Genomic DNA, 18,891 nt, shown 5'->3' with positions numbered 1-18,891 from the left:
CAAATCTAATGATTTTATGTCATGTGTGGGCTGGTCTTTATGTTATTAAAAGGGATCAACTTTTTAGATGAATGCTAAGCATCTCACATAAACGCCACACGTTGCTTTTATTTTCTTCCTGCTTATTTACTTTATGCTGACTGCACTTGTTCCTCTGTGGTTATATTCATTAATGGATCCAGGTCTCAGCCGGTCTGGTCTGCAGGTCAACACCAACCGCTGCTCAACAGTCCACGTTGGTTCTTATCAACTTCATTTCATTTTCATCCATTTTTACATTTCAGACCTGTGGCGTGGTTTTAGTCAGCTAATAAGACTTGTCTTAGTTTGTAATATTTCCATTTCTTCTGTCAAAACCAAAAAGGTGTGCTGGTTTTGATTAAGGGCTGGGACACGTCAACTCGACGGCCGACCGTCGGCAGAAAAAGCAGTCAGCTCCCGTCACTTTGAGTCGATCAAAAGAATATTCCTGAACACACCCACCCGACGCCGACTGGAGCGTATGTTCTGTGCATGCACAAGGTGTAAGACGTCCCCATAACTTCAGGCGGCACTAGTCTGTAATGTCACCCAAAAAGAAAAAGTAAGAACAACCGGAAATGCTCTAGAGTTCTAAGCGGAGGCCGCTTTTCATTTCATTCAGTGTTTTCATTTCTGATAGAAGTCAAGAAGGATTGAAAATATGATAGCTAATAATGAACATATAAAACAATCAAACACAATCCAGATCCAAACCGATGCCATGATAGTGTAGTTTATGGCGCTTTTCCACTAGTAGTTCCCGCTGCTGCTTCCACCTGCCTGCTGTGTGCTGTCGACGTCCCTGACTCCCCCAGTCTGGCCTTCGGCAGGAGGGTCCCCCCTTATGATCCTGGTCCTGCTCAAGGTTTCTTCCCTCCTAAAGGGGAGTTTTTCTTGCCACTGTTTGGCTTAAGGTTTTTCTCCCACTAGGGGAGTTTTTACCTGCCATTGTTTATATAATAATTGCTCGGGGGTTTATGTTTATGTTCATGTTCTGGATCTCTGGAAAGCGTCTAGAGACAACATCTGTTGTATTAAACGCTATATAAATAAAATTGAATTGAATTGAATTGAATTTAGTACCTACTCAGCCCGACTCGCCTCGTTACGCCTCGTCCCGGCTCTACCCGTTTTGTCCCCGATTTCGCAACCTCTTTGTTTGTGTCGGCGCTGATGAGAAATCAGCTGGAGCCGCGAGCGGCTGAGAGTAAAACAGAGCGCCTGTGGATCTGGTTGTTGCTTATCACCCGTCTACATCCCGTTTTTAACGCTTAGAACCTCGACAGCCTCGGTACAGAAAAAGTATCTTCTTGGCACGGCTCCACCTACCTTGGCCCGTAGTGGAAAAGCGCAAGACGGGGGCGTGGCGAGTAGAAGCGAGCTGAGTAGATACTAGTGGAAAAGGGCCATTAGTGTCTGTGTCATCACTGTTACATCATCATTTCCGGTTAACTCTGACGCTGGTCAAGCTAGTCAAGGTTTAACACTCCACCAATCATTGGTCATAGAGCCCGACGGCTAGTGGCGATTCTACACACTCTGCCAAAAAGACACACCAACCCGACTCGAGTCACTGACCTTTGCCCAACTGCCTGACGGTGTCCGCAAGCCGATAATCGGGTTGGTGTGTCCCGGCCTTAAGACCAAACTTCTGTTTATCGTACTTGTGGGAAACGTTCTTTTAGGCACACAAACAGACACTCCATGCATTTCTGTTCACAAAGTATCCAGGTATTTCAACTCTCCATTGTTCTCTACAGGGGCACTTCAGGACTGGAGCCACACCAGTCTTCATGTATCCACAACACATTTTATGCAGGCTTTTAGATTAAGTTATGGATGTGGACATCCCTGGAACAGTTGAGCTCTTTAAGGCAGCAGATATTGATCAAAAATCGCACAAAAATAAGCATTAATTAATTCATCTGGCCATCACAGAGCTGATTCAAAGCTGATTCTGGAACAGTTGATGATAGTGGTCCTGATGACACGTTCCCTCTGTGGTCCAGAGCACAGAGAGACCAGTCTCAGACACACTCAAATTCCACCAGATCCCTGGACTGGGTTTCATGATTTAATGCTCAGTTGGAAGAGAAATCAGTAAATTCTCTTCGTCTTTCTTTGAGGAACATTGTTTTAATATTACTATAAACTTCTCACACGTTTAGGCAAAGTTGTGCTCCTCTGTCCAGCTGCTCCTCAAAGGTTCCACTTGTCATGAATCCTGATGTTTTCTCTTTCAGACATCTATAACATAAATTAATTGGGGAAACAGTGCACGGTCCAGGAGACAAAAGGTGTGGTCCACATAGATAACGTCCTCTCATCAGGTTTCCTTTCACTAGCCGTCCTCTCATCAACACGTCTCTCATTAGCCGTCCTCTCATCCAAATGTTTCTCATCAACACGTTTTTCATCAGCCATTCTCTCATCAGCCGTCCACTCATAAGCCTTCCTCTCATCAGGCATCCTCTTATTAGCCCTTCTCATTAGCTGTCCTCTCATCAATAAGTCTCTGATTCAGCGATCCTATCATCAAGAGGTTCTCTCCATCAGCCGTCCTCTAATTAGCCGTCCTCTCATCAGCTGTCTTCTCATCAGCCGTTCTCTCACCGGTCGTTTCTTCAGCCGTTCTCTCATCAGCCGTCCTCTCATCAACATGTCTCTCATCAGCTGTCCGTTTATCAGACGTTCTCTCATCAGCCGTTCTCATCACCCATCCTCTCACCAGCCGTCCGCTAATCAGCCGTTCTCTCATCAAAATGTCTCTCATCAGCTGTCCTCTAATCAGCCATCCTGTCATCAGTCATTCTTTTTGGCTGTCCTCTCATCTGCCGTCTTCTCATCAGCAGTTCTCTCATCAACTGTACTGTCATCAAACATTCTCACCAGCCGTCCTCTCATAAGCTGCTCTATCATCAGGTGTTCTCTCATCAACCATCCTATCATCAGGTGTCCTCTTATCAGCTGTCACCTCATCAACATGTCTCTCATCAGCTGTCCTCTAATCAATAAGTGTCTCATCAGCCGTCCTCTCATAAGCTGGTCTATCATCAGCTGTTCTGTCATCACAAGTCCTCTCATCAACATGTCTTTTATTAGCTATCCTCTCATCAGCTGTCCTCTCATCAATATGTCTTTCATTAGCCTTCCTCTCATCAATAAGTTTCATCAGCCATCCTCTCATCAAAATATCTCTCATGTGCCATCCTCTAATCAGCCGTACTCTCTTCAGCTGTTTTCTCTTTAGCCGTTCTCTCATCAGCCGTCCTCTCATCTGCGTCTGTTCATCAGCCAACATCTCATCGGTGTCCTCTCATCAACCGTCGTCTCAACATGCCTGATCAGCCGTTTTCTCATCAACTGTACTCTCTTCAAACATTCTCATCAGCCGTCCTCTCATAAGCTGGTCTATCATCAGATGTTCTGTCATCATAAGTCAACTCATCACCCAACCTCTTCAGCCGTCCTCTCATCAAAATGTCTCTCATCCGCTGTCCTCTCATCAGCCGTCCTCTCATCAAAATGTCTCTCATCCGCTGTCCTCTCATCAGCCGTCCTCTCATCAGCCGTCCTCTCATCAGCCGTCCTCTCATCAGCTGTCCTCTCATCAGCTGTCCTCTCATTTAAATGTCTCTCATCAGCCGTCCTGTCATCAACATGTTTCTTATCAGAGGTTTTCTTATCCGCCCTTCTCTCATCATCATTTTTCTCATCAGCTGTCCTCTCTCTCTCTCTTGTTCCTGGGACAAAAACACATGATGTCTTTGGTGCCATTATCCTTAAAACTCCCTTGTATCAGAAAAAATATTTAATTTTTTACTAAATGTGTCTTTCTTGCAGTTCCTACAAATACAAAGGCATATTTTTACAAAACTGCTATGGAAACAACTTTTTGTCAAGTCTATTTGACCATGATGTATATTGCACATATAAGGAGATTCTCTGCCAGCAGTTCACCTAGCTGAAATAGTTATAGGAATAGGAAAGAACCTCACAGAGGCTCTTGACAACCCTTTCCAGGAGAGGAAACATGAACAACATGACGAAATGAAAACACAATAATTTCTCTGTTTTGACTTTATGAACATTATAACACATTGCTTATGATTCGTACCAGAAGTGTGATGCAAATTAGGTTCCTGAAGGTGTTCCTCGGGCTTTCACTTCAGCTGACCAGCTAACGTCAGCCGGATTTACCTTCAATCCACTGGCTGTGCCTCACTGATCTAAGTGGAGAGTAGCGGTTGCACTGCCAAACTGCACTGCCAAAACTCTGAGACGCCACTTGAATCAATGATCTGTGATGTCCCACTTTCTGTCACCCTGCTGTTTGGATAACCAGGACCAGAACTGAAGGTGGATCTGGAAACACGTCTGCTAACGGGTCGACAGAAGATCATCACGTCCAAGCAACTTGATGAAAACTTTTTCTGAACCAACTTTCTTTGGAATTGGTTGCATGTCTGAAACATTCATGTTTATTGACAAATGAAATCAATGTGATGGAAATGTGAGATTTTATAGTTATGTTTGAAAAGAAATGAGTCAAAACAAAGGTTACATCCCCAGTGACTTTTTTTAATTTATATATTCCATTTCATACCAACGTATTCTGATTTGGGTTGCAAAAACACCTTCAAAAATTACAAATTACCTAGAGGAAGCAGCTGATGGGGCCGCACAGCGAGCTTGGAGCGCGTCGCGGCTCCTCTGGCTTGGTTCCTTCAAGTCTGTGCGACTGTGAAGCTTGCCAAACCTCCAAAACTTTCATGAAAGTGTTGTTTTCCTGCAGATGGAGTTAAGAAATGTCCAGTGGTTTCCTTGAATGGGTCATTTGGTGGTTGTGGTGGTGGATTTCAGTTTCCAGACTCTTCCGGTTGCTTCGTCTCCCCCTCTGGAACGGCTCCGAGCACAAACGGAGCCTTGATGTTCACCCGGTCCCTCTCCGCCTCCTCGTCTTCGTCGTACGGCTCATCATCGTCCTGGTCCTCGTCGTCGCTGTGGTGGGGGGTGGAGTGGATGGAGGCAGAGGGGGAGGGGGGCACAGAGGGGGGCCGGGGGTACCGGAAACCCTCCGCCTGGAAAACAAGGCAGTCCAGAACTTACTGCAGATAACTTTATCAGCCCACTCAGTTTATCACATGTGTATCGGTACTAGGGTTGCCACCTTTCAGAAATAGAAATAAAGAACGCCCCAATTTCAGCAGCGCAGGAGCCAAAAAAAAGCCCCAAAACTTCTAAACTGCATAAAAATGTGTTTATTTTATATGAAAAAACATGTTGTTTAATAGCATTGAACTTGCATGACTGTACGGACAGCCAACCATATAGCAGCTGAAATAGCCTCCTATGCTCTGTATGTCCACATCAGCCAAGGTGTAGAATATTGCTTCAGGTGAAGAATATGGGGTAAAAGTTAACTTATTTCAATAATTCAACTAGAATATGGTGTAAAAGTTAACTTATTTCAATAATTCAACTAGAATATGGTGTAAAAGTTAATTTATTTCAATAATTCAACTAGAATTTGGTGTAAAAGTTAATCTATTTCAATAATTCAACTTAAAAGGTGAAACTAATATATTACCTAGTCTTATCACATGCAAAGTATGATATTTTGAACCTTTATTTGTTATAATTTTGATGTTGGAATTGTTTATTGATTTCATAAAATATTCTCTAATTTATTTTTTATTTGGGGTTTTCAAACTGTGAGCCATAATCAGAGAGCAGCGTCTTGCTGGTTAAGGTGCTGCACGGAGATGAGTGACGGACACTGGCTGATTTATGGTTCCGCGTTGCACCAACGCAGAGTTTACGGGGTAGGATACGTGGGGACGCGAACGTACGGTGTGCGTCGCACGCGTACCCATCACCGTAGCCATGCCGTCGATTTAACGCGGAACCATAAATCAGGCTTAACGCTGGCGCATTGTCAGTTTTCTTTTCGTCTTTTCAACTGAGCACGCAAACACAAACTGAGGGTGCAATGCTTGCCTATGCACCATCGTAGAACCGGGCCTGGCATAATATATGTCCGTATTGGTTCAATACGGAACTTTTAATTCCCAATTCCCAACTCCTACCTGTAGGTGAAGCCCGAGTCCTCCCCGCTGTCTGGCACATAGAAAGATCTGGGCTCAGACGCAGCAGGTCCTGTTGTCCCGCCACAAAGATGTTGCTGGCCTTAATGTTTCCTGTGTTTTATTTTGTTCATTATTGTTAAATTTAGTGTTGATGTGTGTGTGACAGACGTGTGTATGGAGCGTTAATGAAAATATGGGACAAATCGCGTCCCGTATTAGTTCAATACGGGACACAACATTTTTTTCTCAAATAAAGGACAATTCCGTATTTTACGGGACGGGTGGCAACCCTAATCAGTACCTCCTGTCCTCTCATATCTCCTTCTTTTTTTGTTCCTCTGGTTTTTCCACTTTCCAGGAATAAAGTGGTTAAATCTAAACACTCAAGAACACTCCATAAATCCAGCCTAGAACATCTCCCCATTTGTTGGACTTAAATTGATTTCTGTCTTTTTTTTAATAAATGAAGTTAAAATGATTAGATAGATCGATCGATCGATAGATATTATCGATAGATAGAGTTATGGTTCTGCGTAAAATCAACGCAGAGCCTACGCCATAGGGTACGCGGCTATGCGGGAGTCTCTCCGTAGCCTACGCCAAAGCCTAACGTGCACCTCCCAAAAAATTTAACTACGCGTCGAGGCAACGCAGACCCAACGCAGACCGAGAGGGCTGTGATTGGTTTGCTTGGTAGCAACGCATTTCCGGTTCCGGTTCTCTCTCGGTCGCCATTGTTCACTGTGACCGGAAAAGCCGGAAGCTAAACAAAGAATCCACTAGAGACGACGATAACAATGAAATTGTTGTAATTCAGCCACATTGGACAGTTTTCGAGCATGAATCGCCGTTTCTTTTCTCCAGAAAAGAACGCAACCCCCTGGCGCTCTGGAGGGGTACTGCACCGCGGCGAAATGGAGTGAGTCCGAAGGGTTCACGACAGCGTCACGGCAACGGCGTAGGTTCTGTGTTAGTTTAACCATGAATCAGGCTTAACATGTAAACTGTATAACCGTTAATGGTCATGTTTTCGTCCCTCAGGAGCAGCTGCATAAATACTACATTCACCTAAATCTCATTAACTTTCTAAAGTGTGTAAAATCTAACACGTGCCATGAGACGTGTTCAGACGTGCAGTCAGAGGAATGTGGCGTTGGATGCAGGACTTAAACCTGAGGGTCTTGTCTCAGACAGCAGACCTGGACAGAGACGAGGACTGCAGTCCCAGCAGGATCTGCTGTGGGGACGTTCTCACCTTCAGAGGGGCATTGGGATCCATCTTGAACTTGTCTGGGAATGCTCTGCTCAGGGCCAGTTGGCGGGCGTGGATGTAGAACTGTCAATCACAGACCACACAACCCTCAGAGACTAATCACCCAAACATTTGCTTTTACATCTCCAAATGTTGTGTCAGATTTCTGAGATATTTCAATGAGTTGAGTGGTGCTGCGGTGACTTACCCTGCCCAGGTATCTCCAGTCCAGAAGGTCCGACAGCCGCTCAGTCCGGTTCCGCTGGATGATGCGCTGGCGCCGAGACTGCTGGCAGTAACTGAACATGAACTGGGTCAGCTGATTACATGACTCCTCCGGGGATTTGAACCGTCGGTCTACGATGTAGACACCTGAGGAGCGACGGGGGTACAGGGTTACTGACAGTTCTATTAGTTAGTGTAAGAACACAAAGAAGTGTGTGTGTGTGTGTGGGGGGGTTGAGTCACCATACGCAGCCGGGTCTGAGATGTGCTCCTCCATAAAGCAGCCGAAACCCGATAAATTGGTGGTCACACTGGGAATACCCATGACGGTACACTCACCTGAGGAACGACATCTGTGTGATTAAAGCTTGTCCTGATTGGTATGTTTATAAACTGATCACAAGAAAGAAAACATTCACCAACAAGCTCCACCCATGCGTGCTGAACAAGCAACCCAGATCTGATGGAGAGACTCTGCGTTTGTTGAATAGATTAGATTAGAGTAGATTAGATCAAAATCAGATTACACTAAATTTGACTAGACTAGATTAGATTAGATTAAATCAAATCAGATTACACTGGATTTGACTAGACTAGACTGCACTAGACTAGACTAGACTAGATTCAACTTTATTGTCGTTTAGCAAGGAGGGTCTTCAAGCTCCTGCTTCTTGTTTGCATCAGCCATGACGTCTGCTAGTGGAAAAAAAAACTCATGTGGGAGTCCGTTGCTGACTACAAACTTCCAGTCCGCCACTTAAGATGTCCGTGTGAGAACTCGGGTTTGAAGTATGCTCTGCACGCAAAACAATCCTGTTAACCAGCTACTGTTAAATGTTGTATTTGGATCAGTACACACAACACTGTACTGACAGCCCTGTACCAAAATAGTTTGGTACCAATGCGTGTACCGTTACACCCCTAATATGTATGTATGTAAATGTAATATGTATGTATGTATATGTATGTATGTAAACATTACTGTTTACTCAAGCGTACTCCTAAATTAAATACTTACCTGCTGTACTCTACTGCCATTATTTTTAACAGCTTGTGCTTTTTATTATTTTACTTCTTTTCTTATCATCTTATTCATAATTTTTTTTCATCTTATTTGTTATTCAGTGTTAATGTCAATGTAAAGCACTTTGAATTACCTTGTGTTGAATTGTGCTATATAAATAAACTTGCCTTGCCTTGCCTTGTATAAATATATGTATAATATCGGGTGTTAGCAGTGCAAAGTTAAAGGTGAAACTATAGGCCTATATCAAATCTGACATTTTTGGGGAAAGTCATTGAAAAGGTCGTTTTCCAGCAAATTCATGCTTTTATGATTCAAAACAATCTTTTTAACGCATTTCTGTCTGGATTTTGGCCACACCACAGCACTGAGACTGTACTCATCAAAGTCTTAAAGGATATTCATCTGAATAATGATGCAGGCAAATCCTCTGTTCTGCAAATAAACCTGCCTTGCCTTGCCTTGCCTTGCCTTGCCTTGCTCCTTGCTTTGCCTTGCCTTGCCTTGCCTTGCCTTGCCTTGCCTTGCCTTGCCTTGCTTTGCCTTGCCTTGCCTTGCCTTGCCTTGCCTTGCTTTGCCTTGCCTTGCCTTGCCTGGCCTTGCCTTGCCTTGCTTTGCCTGGCCTTGCCTTGCCTTGCCTTGCCTTGCCTTGCTTTGACTTGCCTTGCCTTGCCTTGCCTTGCTTTGCTTTGCCTTGCCTAATACGCTGATTAATGAGGTCCATGGCTTTGAGGATGAGGAGCTCATGGGGATCAGCGTCCTGTCACCAACACACACCTCAGTCACCTCCAGAAAATGGTGGAGGAGGTTGGCGAGGAGAAGGAGATCTGATCCTGTAACCCAAACCTGTGCTGTGTGTGTGTGTGTGTGTGTGTGTGTGTGTGTGCGCGCGTGTGCGCGTGTGCGCGTGTGCGCGTGCGTGTGTGTGTGTGTGTGTGTGTGTGGCTACCAGGTGTGTATCCCCAGGGTTCATAGTAGGAAGGGAATACTCCGAGGTTACAACCGCGGACAAAGTCGTCATAGTCCATGGGCAGCAGAGGGCTGGTGGAGGACAGGAACTCAGGATGGAAGATGATCTGAGACAAGAGCAACACACAGAAAGGGATGTATATTTGTTTACAAGGAAGGGCTCAATATTTGATATCAAGAGCGTGACTGAAAAATCGTAGTAACCTTTTAACTTCCATCCCACTTATTAAGTTCTGATACAAACATTACATACATTACATTCGAGTCCCTCAAGGATCAGAATCCCTCAAAGATCAGAATCCCTCAAGGATGAGAGTCCCACAAAGATCAGAGCCCTTTAAGGATCAGAATCCCTCAAGGATCAGAGTCTCTCAAAGACCAGAATCCCTCAAAGGATCAGAGTCTCTCAAGGACTAGAGTCCCTCAAGGATCAGAATCCCTCAAAGACCAGAATCCCTCAAGGATCAGAGTCCCTCAAGGACTAGAGTCCCTCAAGGATCAGAGTCCTTCTGCTTCCACCAATTCCCCCACCCTCCTGGGTCATGTCTGTGTGGACCACGGGGCCAGCATCAACCTGGTAGATGGACAGTTGGTGACGTGAACTTTCTCATGATATGCTGCCTCCATTTGGAGAGGAATGGTTACATACAGTAATGTGTAACTGGAAGCATAACCTATTTCATTTATTTCTCGTTTAGCTACTTGTATAAGACATATCGGAACTCTTTTTCTGTATAACTGTCTCTTTCTGTTTACTTTGATTCCTTCTGTGAAATCTTCATTTGCATTTTTATTCTCTTTATATGGATTTTTTTCCTCTTCTATTCATCTTCTGTGGAGCACTTTGAGTTCTTCTGTGTATGAACTGTGTTATACTGATGCATTGTCCTTGCTAATGTAATAAAAGGGTTTCTGGAATCTTTTCTTCACATGTATCTTTATTAGTTCTTGTATGTAACTGAGGGGCACCCTCTCCTGATGGTTTTGATGTTTCTTCATCCGGACGGTACAGGTCTGAAGTCTGGCCCACTCATTTGAACTTAATGTCCCCATGTGTGCTGTGAACATCCTGCGTCATAAACGAATGGTACGATCAACCGCTGCACTAAGGAGTACCAGCATGTTAACTAACAAGACCCTCTCCTGCTCTGTCCCATATCTGCTCCACCAGACAGGATTTGGACTCAGAACCAGACTAGTTCTTCTGATAAAGGTCTAGAGAAGCTCAGAACTACCTGAAGCAGATGTACATGATGTCCGGTTTACCTTGATGCGGTCGTTCCTGGAGTTGAAGAGGCCGATGCGTCTGACATTGGACAGGATTGGGTCCTTGGTGTCGTCCAGCATGTTATGGGTAGTCACTGGAGGAAGACTGTTTCTCTGTCAAACATAAAAACAGGGAGACATAAAGAGGAGGCGGGGGCACAGGACAGGAGAAATGACGTAGAGGAAAATTAATCACAACGGCGTTCCCCCCATCAGCAATCAGGATCTCTCCTCACCCTTAGTCGATACCGCCTGCAGCCCATTTCACACCTCTAAATGCTCATCCATTTAATCCTGAGCAACCCCATCATCATCAGCCTGACACAGCTGCATTCTGGGAAGGGTGGCTCATCAGCACTCAAACGGTTCCTCACATTTCTCACTTCAGGAGGTCCTTTCATGCTGGTGTAAAATTTGTCCCCAACCATCAGACTCATCACTGGGGGGAGGAGGAGGAGTTCAAGTGCGGAGACTCTGAAACATTGTCCAGCCTTTCATTTTTGAAAGATTGAAATATTACTGTCTTTGATTCTTGTCTCAACCATATGCTGCAACCCATAAGAACTCGACCTGATAGTCACTAATTATCCGGCAGACACTTCCAAGTCTCACTACGAACTCAGCTGCCCTTCGTTCTGGAGGTGTTCTGATACCAACCCGAGCAATCACACCAATCAAGAGGGCCAAGGCCACATAAGCCCAGAGGATCCAGGGACCCCGATAGTCATGAAGTGCTTCAAGAGACTGGTTTTGGCTAACATCAAAACCTGCATCGACGTAACTGTGGACCTTCACCAGTATGCATACAGGAAGAATCGATCCACAGAAGACGCCATCTCTTCCGTAATCTAACACGACCCTCACCCACTTACAGAACAAGGACTCTTATGTCCGCCTTCTCTTTGAGGATTTGACATCTGCTTTTAACACCATCAGACCACAACCTGGTTCAAAAACTGACAACACTCGGACTGAGCTCCAGCCTCTGCAACTGGGTCCTGGACTTTTTGGGTCCAGAACGCAGTCTGTGAGGATCCACACCATCTCCTCTGGGCACTGCTCCCTCAGCACAGGTTCCCCCCGGGGCTGTGTGCTGAGCCCCCTCCTGTTCGCCCTGCTAACACAAGACTGCTCAGCGAGACATCTGATCTGTCTGACATGAAGCGACATGAAGGTGGAACGCCTGGAGGTTTGGTGCAGAGAAAACAAACTCTACATCAACAGGAAGAAGACCAAGGAGATGATCTGGACTTCCAAAGGGAAACAAATGTCATTCCATGTCATGCCATGTCCAACATGTGCTGGAATGACAATAAAAACTCCCTGAATCATTGAATCGTTATTAGTCATTAATTGGGAGAAATTGGGCGGGGGTATGTCTACTAGGCAGATATTCCTGGACTAATGTCCCTCCAGTCATCTCAGACCTCCAACTGTCATGAGTCTGGTTCTGATGGAGGTCTTTTAATCCTGTTAACCAGGTTTGTTTTTCTTGTCTTTTCTCACATCAGGAAGTTGAATCAAAGGGAAGATCAGAAATGATCACTTGAGTTGTTTATCTGCTTTATCATTTTGCATTAAATGAATTTGAACTGGAATCAGTTGGAATATAAGGTCTTCTATAAGGAGTCAGTCAGATCAATAGGTGCATTTTTATCATTTATAGTTAACAGTTTTAGGTAATCATAAATCAGGCCATGAGAATGCTTGAGAATAAAATTCTCCTGTACCTGAGTTGCAAAGATGGCCCTCTTCATGTGGGTGAGGTCATCTCGGTCCAGAATGGTATTCATGTCAGGGATGTTTCCTCTGAGGACAGAACACCGTCACATGACCATCGTTCATCACTCCATTTATCATGTGGGGCAGATGTGAGAGCAGGAACTTACTTCAACAGAGCATCGTAGAGTTTCTTACCAAACTTCTCCTTCACAGTGTGAGCTGTGTCCCTGTGAGACAGAAACACTTTCAACCTCAGCAGCAACAACTGAACCAATATGACGATTCTGTGGTAAAACACAAACGGCCCAGCAATCAAACGGCAGGACTGATGGTTCGATATTCCCCTCTGAAATTAGCCATTATATTTCTATTGGGAATCCCCCTAAAACAGATGTCTACATCATATCTGTTTTGATTGTTGTTACTGATGGGTTTGAAGCAACAGTGATGCTGAACACTGTTGAAGTACATTTCTGGGTCCTGGGGTTCTGTTGATGATGGAGGGTGTTGTGTAAATGGATGGAGGGAGTTCTGGTGATGTTGGAGGGGGTTCTGTTGATGAAGGACGGGGGTTTGGTGAGGATGGACTGGGTGTACTGGTGATGACAGAGGGGGTTCTGGACATGGTAGAGGAAGTAGAGTTGAGGTTCTTGTCAAGGTTGACATTCCCCCCAGCTTTCAGTTTCTGTCTTGTCCCGCCTGTGTCCCATCTGCCCTGATTGTGTCTGCACCTGTGTCTCGTCATGTCTCGTTATCCCCTGTGTATATCTGGTCTTGTCATTCCCTTGTTCCCTGTCGGACCGTACTGTTTGTTCCCCATGTTTCCTGCCACGTTTTGCCTTCTCAAGTTTTTTTTTTTTATCCTTGTTTAGTTTGTTTTTATCCTGGCATGCAGCGCTTTTAGTTTGGTCTTTTTGTTAATAAATCCTTTTTTCATCGAACTCCTGCCTCCTGCCTCTTGCCTCCTGCTCTCCTGCGTTTGGGTCCACACCTTACCCCCAGACGTGACAGTTCTGGTGATGGAAAGAAGGGGTTCTGTTGATGATGGAAGAGGTTATGTTAATGACGGAGGGTTTTTTATGACGGAGGGGGTTGTGGTGATGACAGAGGGGGTTCTGGACATGGTAGAGGAAGTAGAGTTGATGATGGAGGGGACTGTGGTAATGGATGGATTGGGTTCTGTTGATGGATGGAGGATGTTATGTAAATGGGAGAGGGTTTTTTTTATGACCGAGGGGGTTGTGGTGATGGTGGTGAGGGTTTTGGACATGATGGAGGAAGTACAGATGATGATGGAGGGGGTGGTGGTAATGGATGGAGTGGGTTTTGTTGATAATGGAGTGGGTTCTGGTGATGGTGCAGACAGCTCAACCAGTTGAAGCTCATGGAGGGATTTGTGAGTGATGCCACAGAGCAGGGAGTTACAAAGCTGTGAAAAAGGCATACGTGGTATGTGGGTTAAAGGAGGAGCGGAGGTGGTTAATATTACATAGGGGGAAGTCTGGAGACCAGGTATCAGTATGTTATTGGTGTGGAATTGGAAACCTACAGTACTGTTGAGAATGAGAATGAGAATGAGAATGATAGCAAGACGGGACGGGGAAAACTGACAAAAACTGTCAGTGTTGTAGAGTGTTGATGCACTGTTTTTTAAATACCGGGTAGATCCCAAGACCCCATATGAGCAAACACAGGTAGGATCATGATGGACTCTGAGGACAAACCCTCATATCAGGTACACATGTACATACTGATTTGATGGTTCTTCATCTGAGACATCTGCCCTGTTGGTCTAAAATGGGGGTTTCTTCTTTTCTTCTTTTTTTTCCTTTTTTTTCTCTTTTTTTCTCTTTTTTCTTCCTTTCCTTTTTAATCTCGATATTTACACTTTTTTCTTGAAATTTTGACTTTTTTTCTCGACATTCCAACTTTTTTCTCGAAGTGCATAATGAAAGAAAAAATATTCCCCCAGTTATAACTAATATAGAGACATGCAGCATGTGTTGCCTTCATTCTAAGGCTTATACAAGACTTTTCATTTTTTGCGGCTCCAGACATATTTGTTTTTTGTGTTTTTGGTCCAATATGGCTCTTTCAACATTTTGGGTTGCCGACCCCTGTTCTAAAACCAAGTATAGAGGAGTCATTGTCCAGCAGGTCACTTCTTCACTGGTGTAGAGTGTCTGTCCAGCGTTACAGTAGCAGACCAGTATGCAGCTCATGATAAAATATACTCATACTGCATGTTCAGCATCATCCACCCATCCTTGTTCATAATTGGGAACCGGAGGTCGTTACACACCAGAGCTGTTTGCGTATCGCCTGGCCCTTCAGCGACTCTACGTTGAAGTTGTTGGTTTTAGCTGGCATGATGAAGAAGACTACTACCGTCATGTCATTTCTGTGGACCTGCGAAGAAAATGATGATGGATTCTGGTGAGTTTGGAGACTATTGCACATGGATTAAAGGAAATTTCTTGAACTTTCTTCACCCGCAGCAGGTAGTTTAGTCTGGAGAGAGCCTCGAGGAAAATATCAGCTCCCTTATTGGAGAACTCATACCGACCAGCAATGAAGAAGAAGAGCGTTTTGTCCAAGTTGAAGTCAAGATGACTGCCAGGATAAGACAGGTTGATAAATGTGATTGATCCTCTCTAGTAATGAGAAAACATTTGATGGACCAACATTAAAAACACAGGATTACTGGACCAGGACCAGTTGGACCAGGTAACCCACCCGTAAAAATGTCCTCGGACAAACTCCTGGATGCGGGTCTTGTTGATGGAATGCAGATTCTGAAACTCATGCATGGCCGAGAACTTCTTCACATTCAGCCCGTTTGGGGTCACCACATCTGTACCAATGCAACAAATGAAGAGTTTAAAGGGAACCAATCAGCAGCCAATCAGCACAGAGCCTCATTATCATAGCCCCGCCCACTCAGAATCCTGCATAGATAATGAGGTTAGAGAATGGAAGGATAAAGACATGGCTCAGAGGCTGAATTTCTAATTTATTTTGCAAAAACAATCAAAAGCTTGTTTTTAAGACATTCAAGGCCTGTTTAAAATAGGTATTAGATGCCAAAATAGGTCCCCTTTAAGTTAAAATCACAGAGTAAAGCACATCCTCTTTCAAGTCAAACATTCAGAGACTAGTTCAAAACAAGATCTGATCTTCCCCAAGTCTTGATTATGGTCATCAAGTCTCTTTGGCAGTTTGCTGGTCTCAGATATTCGGTGTGTGTGGGGCAATACACACCATACAACAGAATAAGTTACCAGATCCGTGCTGGAACATTATTTAAACTTTGTAAAAATGTCCATGGAAGTTTCAAGAAAATACAATCATAAAAAGACTGAGCCAGGATGGGAAATCATCCCAAACACAATAGCAGATCTACTATCTGTCCTGCTGGTGCAGATAGCAGAGTTCATGGGAGGATGCACATCTTCTCTTGGTGTCATGTGATTATTCAGAATTATGTCCTTTAGCTCAGTATAGTTTATAGATCTGAGTTATTCTTCCTGAAACTACAAGAATGGTAATAACCAGTACTGGAGTTGAGGGGGGATGAGGGGGGATGGCATCCCCCCTGAAATAAAAACGGTCCAAATCATCCCCCCTGTAAAACTGTCATCCCTCCTTTCCATCTCTTATGTCATTTCTTCAATGAATGTGGTTTTACTGCTATTTCAACATTTAGAGTCACCACCAGAAAAATAACACCAGAAAAATAACTTATTTGACCATTTTCACCTGTTTCAAGTACATTTTCACTTGAAATAAGTAGAAAAATCTGCCAGTGGGACAAGATTTATCTTCTTATTACAAGCAATAAAATCTTGTTCCACTGGCAGATTTTTCTACTTATTTCAAGTGAAAATCTACTTGAAACAGGTGAAAATTGTTGTTTTTTCCAGTGATGAGTCTTGTCTTGTGTGTAATGAGATTTTTTTTACTGAAATGAGACATTTTAACTAGAAATAAACCAAATATTCTTGTTAAGATTGTGAGTTTTTGCAGTGATCCATGTTACTTATCCTGTGAAGGACATAGTCATATTGATAAGTTCAGAAAAGTGTTTTTTATTGTTGTGTTTTGATGTATTTGATGTAAGCCCAGTGGATATTTAAAGCTTACAGAAGGCTGCATTTAACTGCTGCTATGTCATTCCTGCAGTATTTCTGCAGGTGTTTTGGTCACTGCTATTATTTGTAATATATTATATTATTTGTAATCAGCACAAACTATCTGTCCCCATATGATAAAATCCACCATCCCCCCTGATATTTTCTTTACAACTCGAGTACTGCTGACAAACATCAACAGTCTTAAACCACTACTTGTGTGGACCGTATGCGTCATGTCTCCTCGGCTACTCCACCTGGTTTCCGGTGCAGCATGTGGTTGGCCTCCACGGCTGTGATCTGGGACACCGTGGTGAAGACGTGAGCGCAGTGCACGGCTGCTCGCTCCAGGCAGTACCGATGGTAGATCTGTCGCTCTCCAGCCTCCTTGTCGATATCGAACTGGAATACAGAGATCAGATCACTGTGATTCCGACCAGGAATCCCAGAAAACATGCAGAAGCTGCCCTGCCTTCTTTACTTTTCTGTAGGAGAGGCCGAGCAGCATTACAGCTCCTCATTTGATTTGTTTTTATTTTAATCATTTCTGCTTGGGTCTTTTCCAGCCCCGAACTTAAATCTTAGTTGCATCTCTTAGGGCCTGATTTACTAAAGGTTTGCGTGTGTAAAAACGTGTGCAAACTTGACATCACCCGCAAACCAAAGTGCCAGCTGATCTACTAACAGCGTGCAAAGAGGACTGCGTCTCTCAAATGCGCAAAATTGCACACGCTGTTCATTTAGTACTTTTGCCCTGATGAATAATCAATATGGGGCGTACCCGCCAGAAATCCTAAATACTGGGAGGGGAAGATGCAAATAGGTTCATTTACCACGCGCAATGAGATTTACCAAGCCTGAAAGTTACTGCGGGGATTGTGATTGCGTCTGTATTTAATACGTTGGAAAGGAAGGTGCTAATCTGCCCAGCATTACGCACCGATGGCTGCTGTTATTGTGGCAAGGAGGCGACATCCAAAATCAAAGAATACGCAGAGAGAGAGTCTTTATTCTGCTGCATGCTATTTTAAAAATGGTTGCACAAGTTTTATTAAAGGCCACTTTTTCTTTAGTTCTTCGCCTTATATCTTGCCACCTTCTTTTAACCTCATCTGCCGTTCTTTTTGTCTTATAACTGCATTTATTCTATCGCAGATTTTCTCCCATATTGCGTTTCTTTTGGTAATGTTTAAATTTCTTTGCTGTAGTTCATGAATGTGTTTATTTGCCTCTTCCACTAATATCTCTAACTCCAACTCGTCAAATTTCATTTTGCACTTGCGACTATCCTGCTTTCCATCCAGACTCTCCATGGCGCAAACCGTAAGACACGCAACACCTCATTTAAATACTGATGTTTGCACCTGTTATCAATTGCGCACGCAATCTTAGTTGATCACTCGCAAAACACACAACAACAGCACGCGCAAACTTTTTCAGTGCACACGCAATTTAGTACTCTTTATTTAGGATCTTAGTAAATCGGGCCCTTGGTGTATTAGTTGAGATTAGAACCAGTTATCAAACCACTGCAGCAGCTTGGGCTTGTTTGGGATATTTTGCAGATTTGGATCACTGCCACCATCAAATAGGAATACAAGCCTGCCTGATTACTTTACTGTCATTTCTGATCATCTTCCAGTTTAAGGGACTACTGGTTTATTACATTGGCCACAGTTACATGATGTTTTTTAATTCCGAATTAATTATTATTCCGAATTAAATAATTCCGAATTAAACTACTTTCCTTCGAGTTTACATGGAAATAGTAATTCTGAATTGAGGTTTACATGGAAAACACGTTTGATCGGCTTTATCCAATTCCTTTTAAGGTCTGGGGGTTGGGAAGGAATTAAGAGAATCGATAAGAGAATCGATAAGAGAATCGATAAGAGAATCGATAAAGAATCGAATCGTTAAACAGAATCGAAAATGGAATCAGAATTGGAATAATCTCATCAATTCCCATCCCTACAGATATCACACTTGACATCACAGGTGTCTCCGATATCATAAGTTATATCACAGGTTTGTCATATAGCACAATTGATTTCACAAGTGTGGCAGATATCACAAGTTTAGGAGCAGTCCAGATTTGTCGACGTGGTATATGGACAGTGTGGATGAAAGCGGTTTTGTGATGTCATCAGTGTTTAGAAGTCATTCATGCTCGACTTGTTTTCCATTCACGGT

General features: G+C 43.7%; 1 protein-coding gene across 1 annotated transcript in view; it reads right to left on the bottom strand.

Moving 5' to 3' along the window:
- Window positions 1–4,592: 4,592 nt before the first annotated feature.
- gys2 (glycogen synthase 2) overlaps window positions 4,593–18,891 on the bottom strand; it is a 30,966-nt gene continuing 16,667 nt past the window's right edge. The window contains exons 5-16 of the mRNA XM_061714806.1: window positions 16,956–17,100; window positions 15,305–15,422; window positions 15,061–15,181; window positions 14,871–14,977; window positions 12,736–12,795; window positions 12,577–12,655; window positions 10,847–10,960; window positions 9,561–9,687; window positions 7,831–7,926; window positions 7,571–7,734; window positions 7,366–7,446; window positions 4,593–5,102 (exon numbers count right to left, since the gene is read on the bottom strand). Of these exons, the coding sequence (XP_061570790.1) occupies window positions 4,881–5,102; window positions 7,366–7,446; window positions 7,571–7,734; window positions 7,831–7,926; window positions 9,561–9,687; window positions 10,847–10,960; window positions 12,577–12,655; window positions 12,736–12,795; window positions 14,871–14,977; window positions 15,061–15,181; window positions 15,305–15,422; window positions 16,956–17,100 (1,434 nt within the window). The 3' untranslated portion in view covers window positions 4,593–4,880. The remainder of the gene's footprint in view (window positions 5,103–7,365; window positions 7,447–7,570; window positions 7,735–7,830; window positions 7,927–9,560; window positions 9,688–10,846; window positions 10,961–12,576; window positions 12,656–12,735; window positions 12,796–14,870; window positions 14,978–15,060; window positions 15,182–15,304; window positions 15,423–16,955; window positions 17,101–18,891) is intronic.

Source organism: Cololabis saira, chromosome 23, assembly GCF_033807715.1.
Source record: "Cololabis saira isolate AMF1-May2022 chromosome 23, fColSai1.1, whole genome shotgun sequence".
Lineage (NCBI taxonomy): Eukaryota > Metazoa > Chordata > Actinopteri > Beloniformes > Belonidae > Cololabis > Cololabis saira.
Note: the sequence above shows the minus strand (reverse complement) of the source record. Positions and strands in the feature narration are given on the sequence as shown.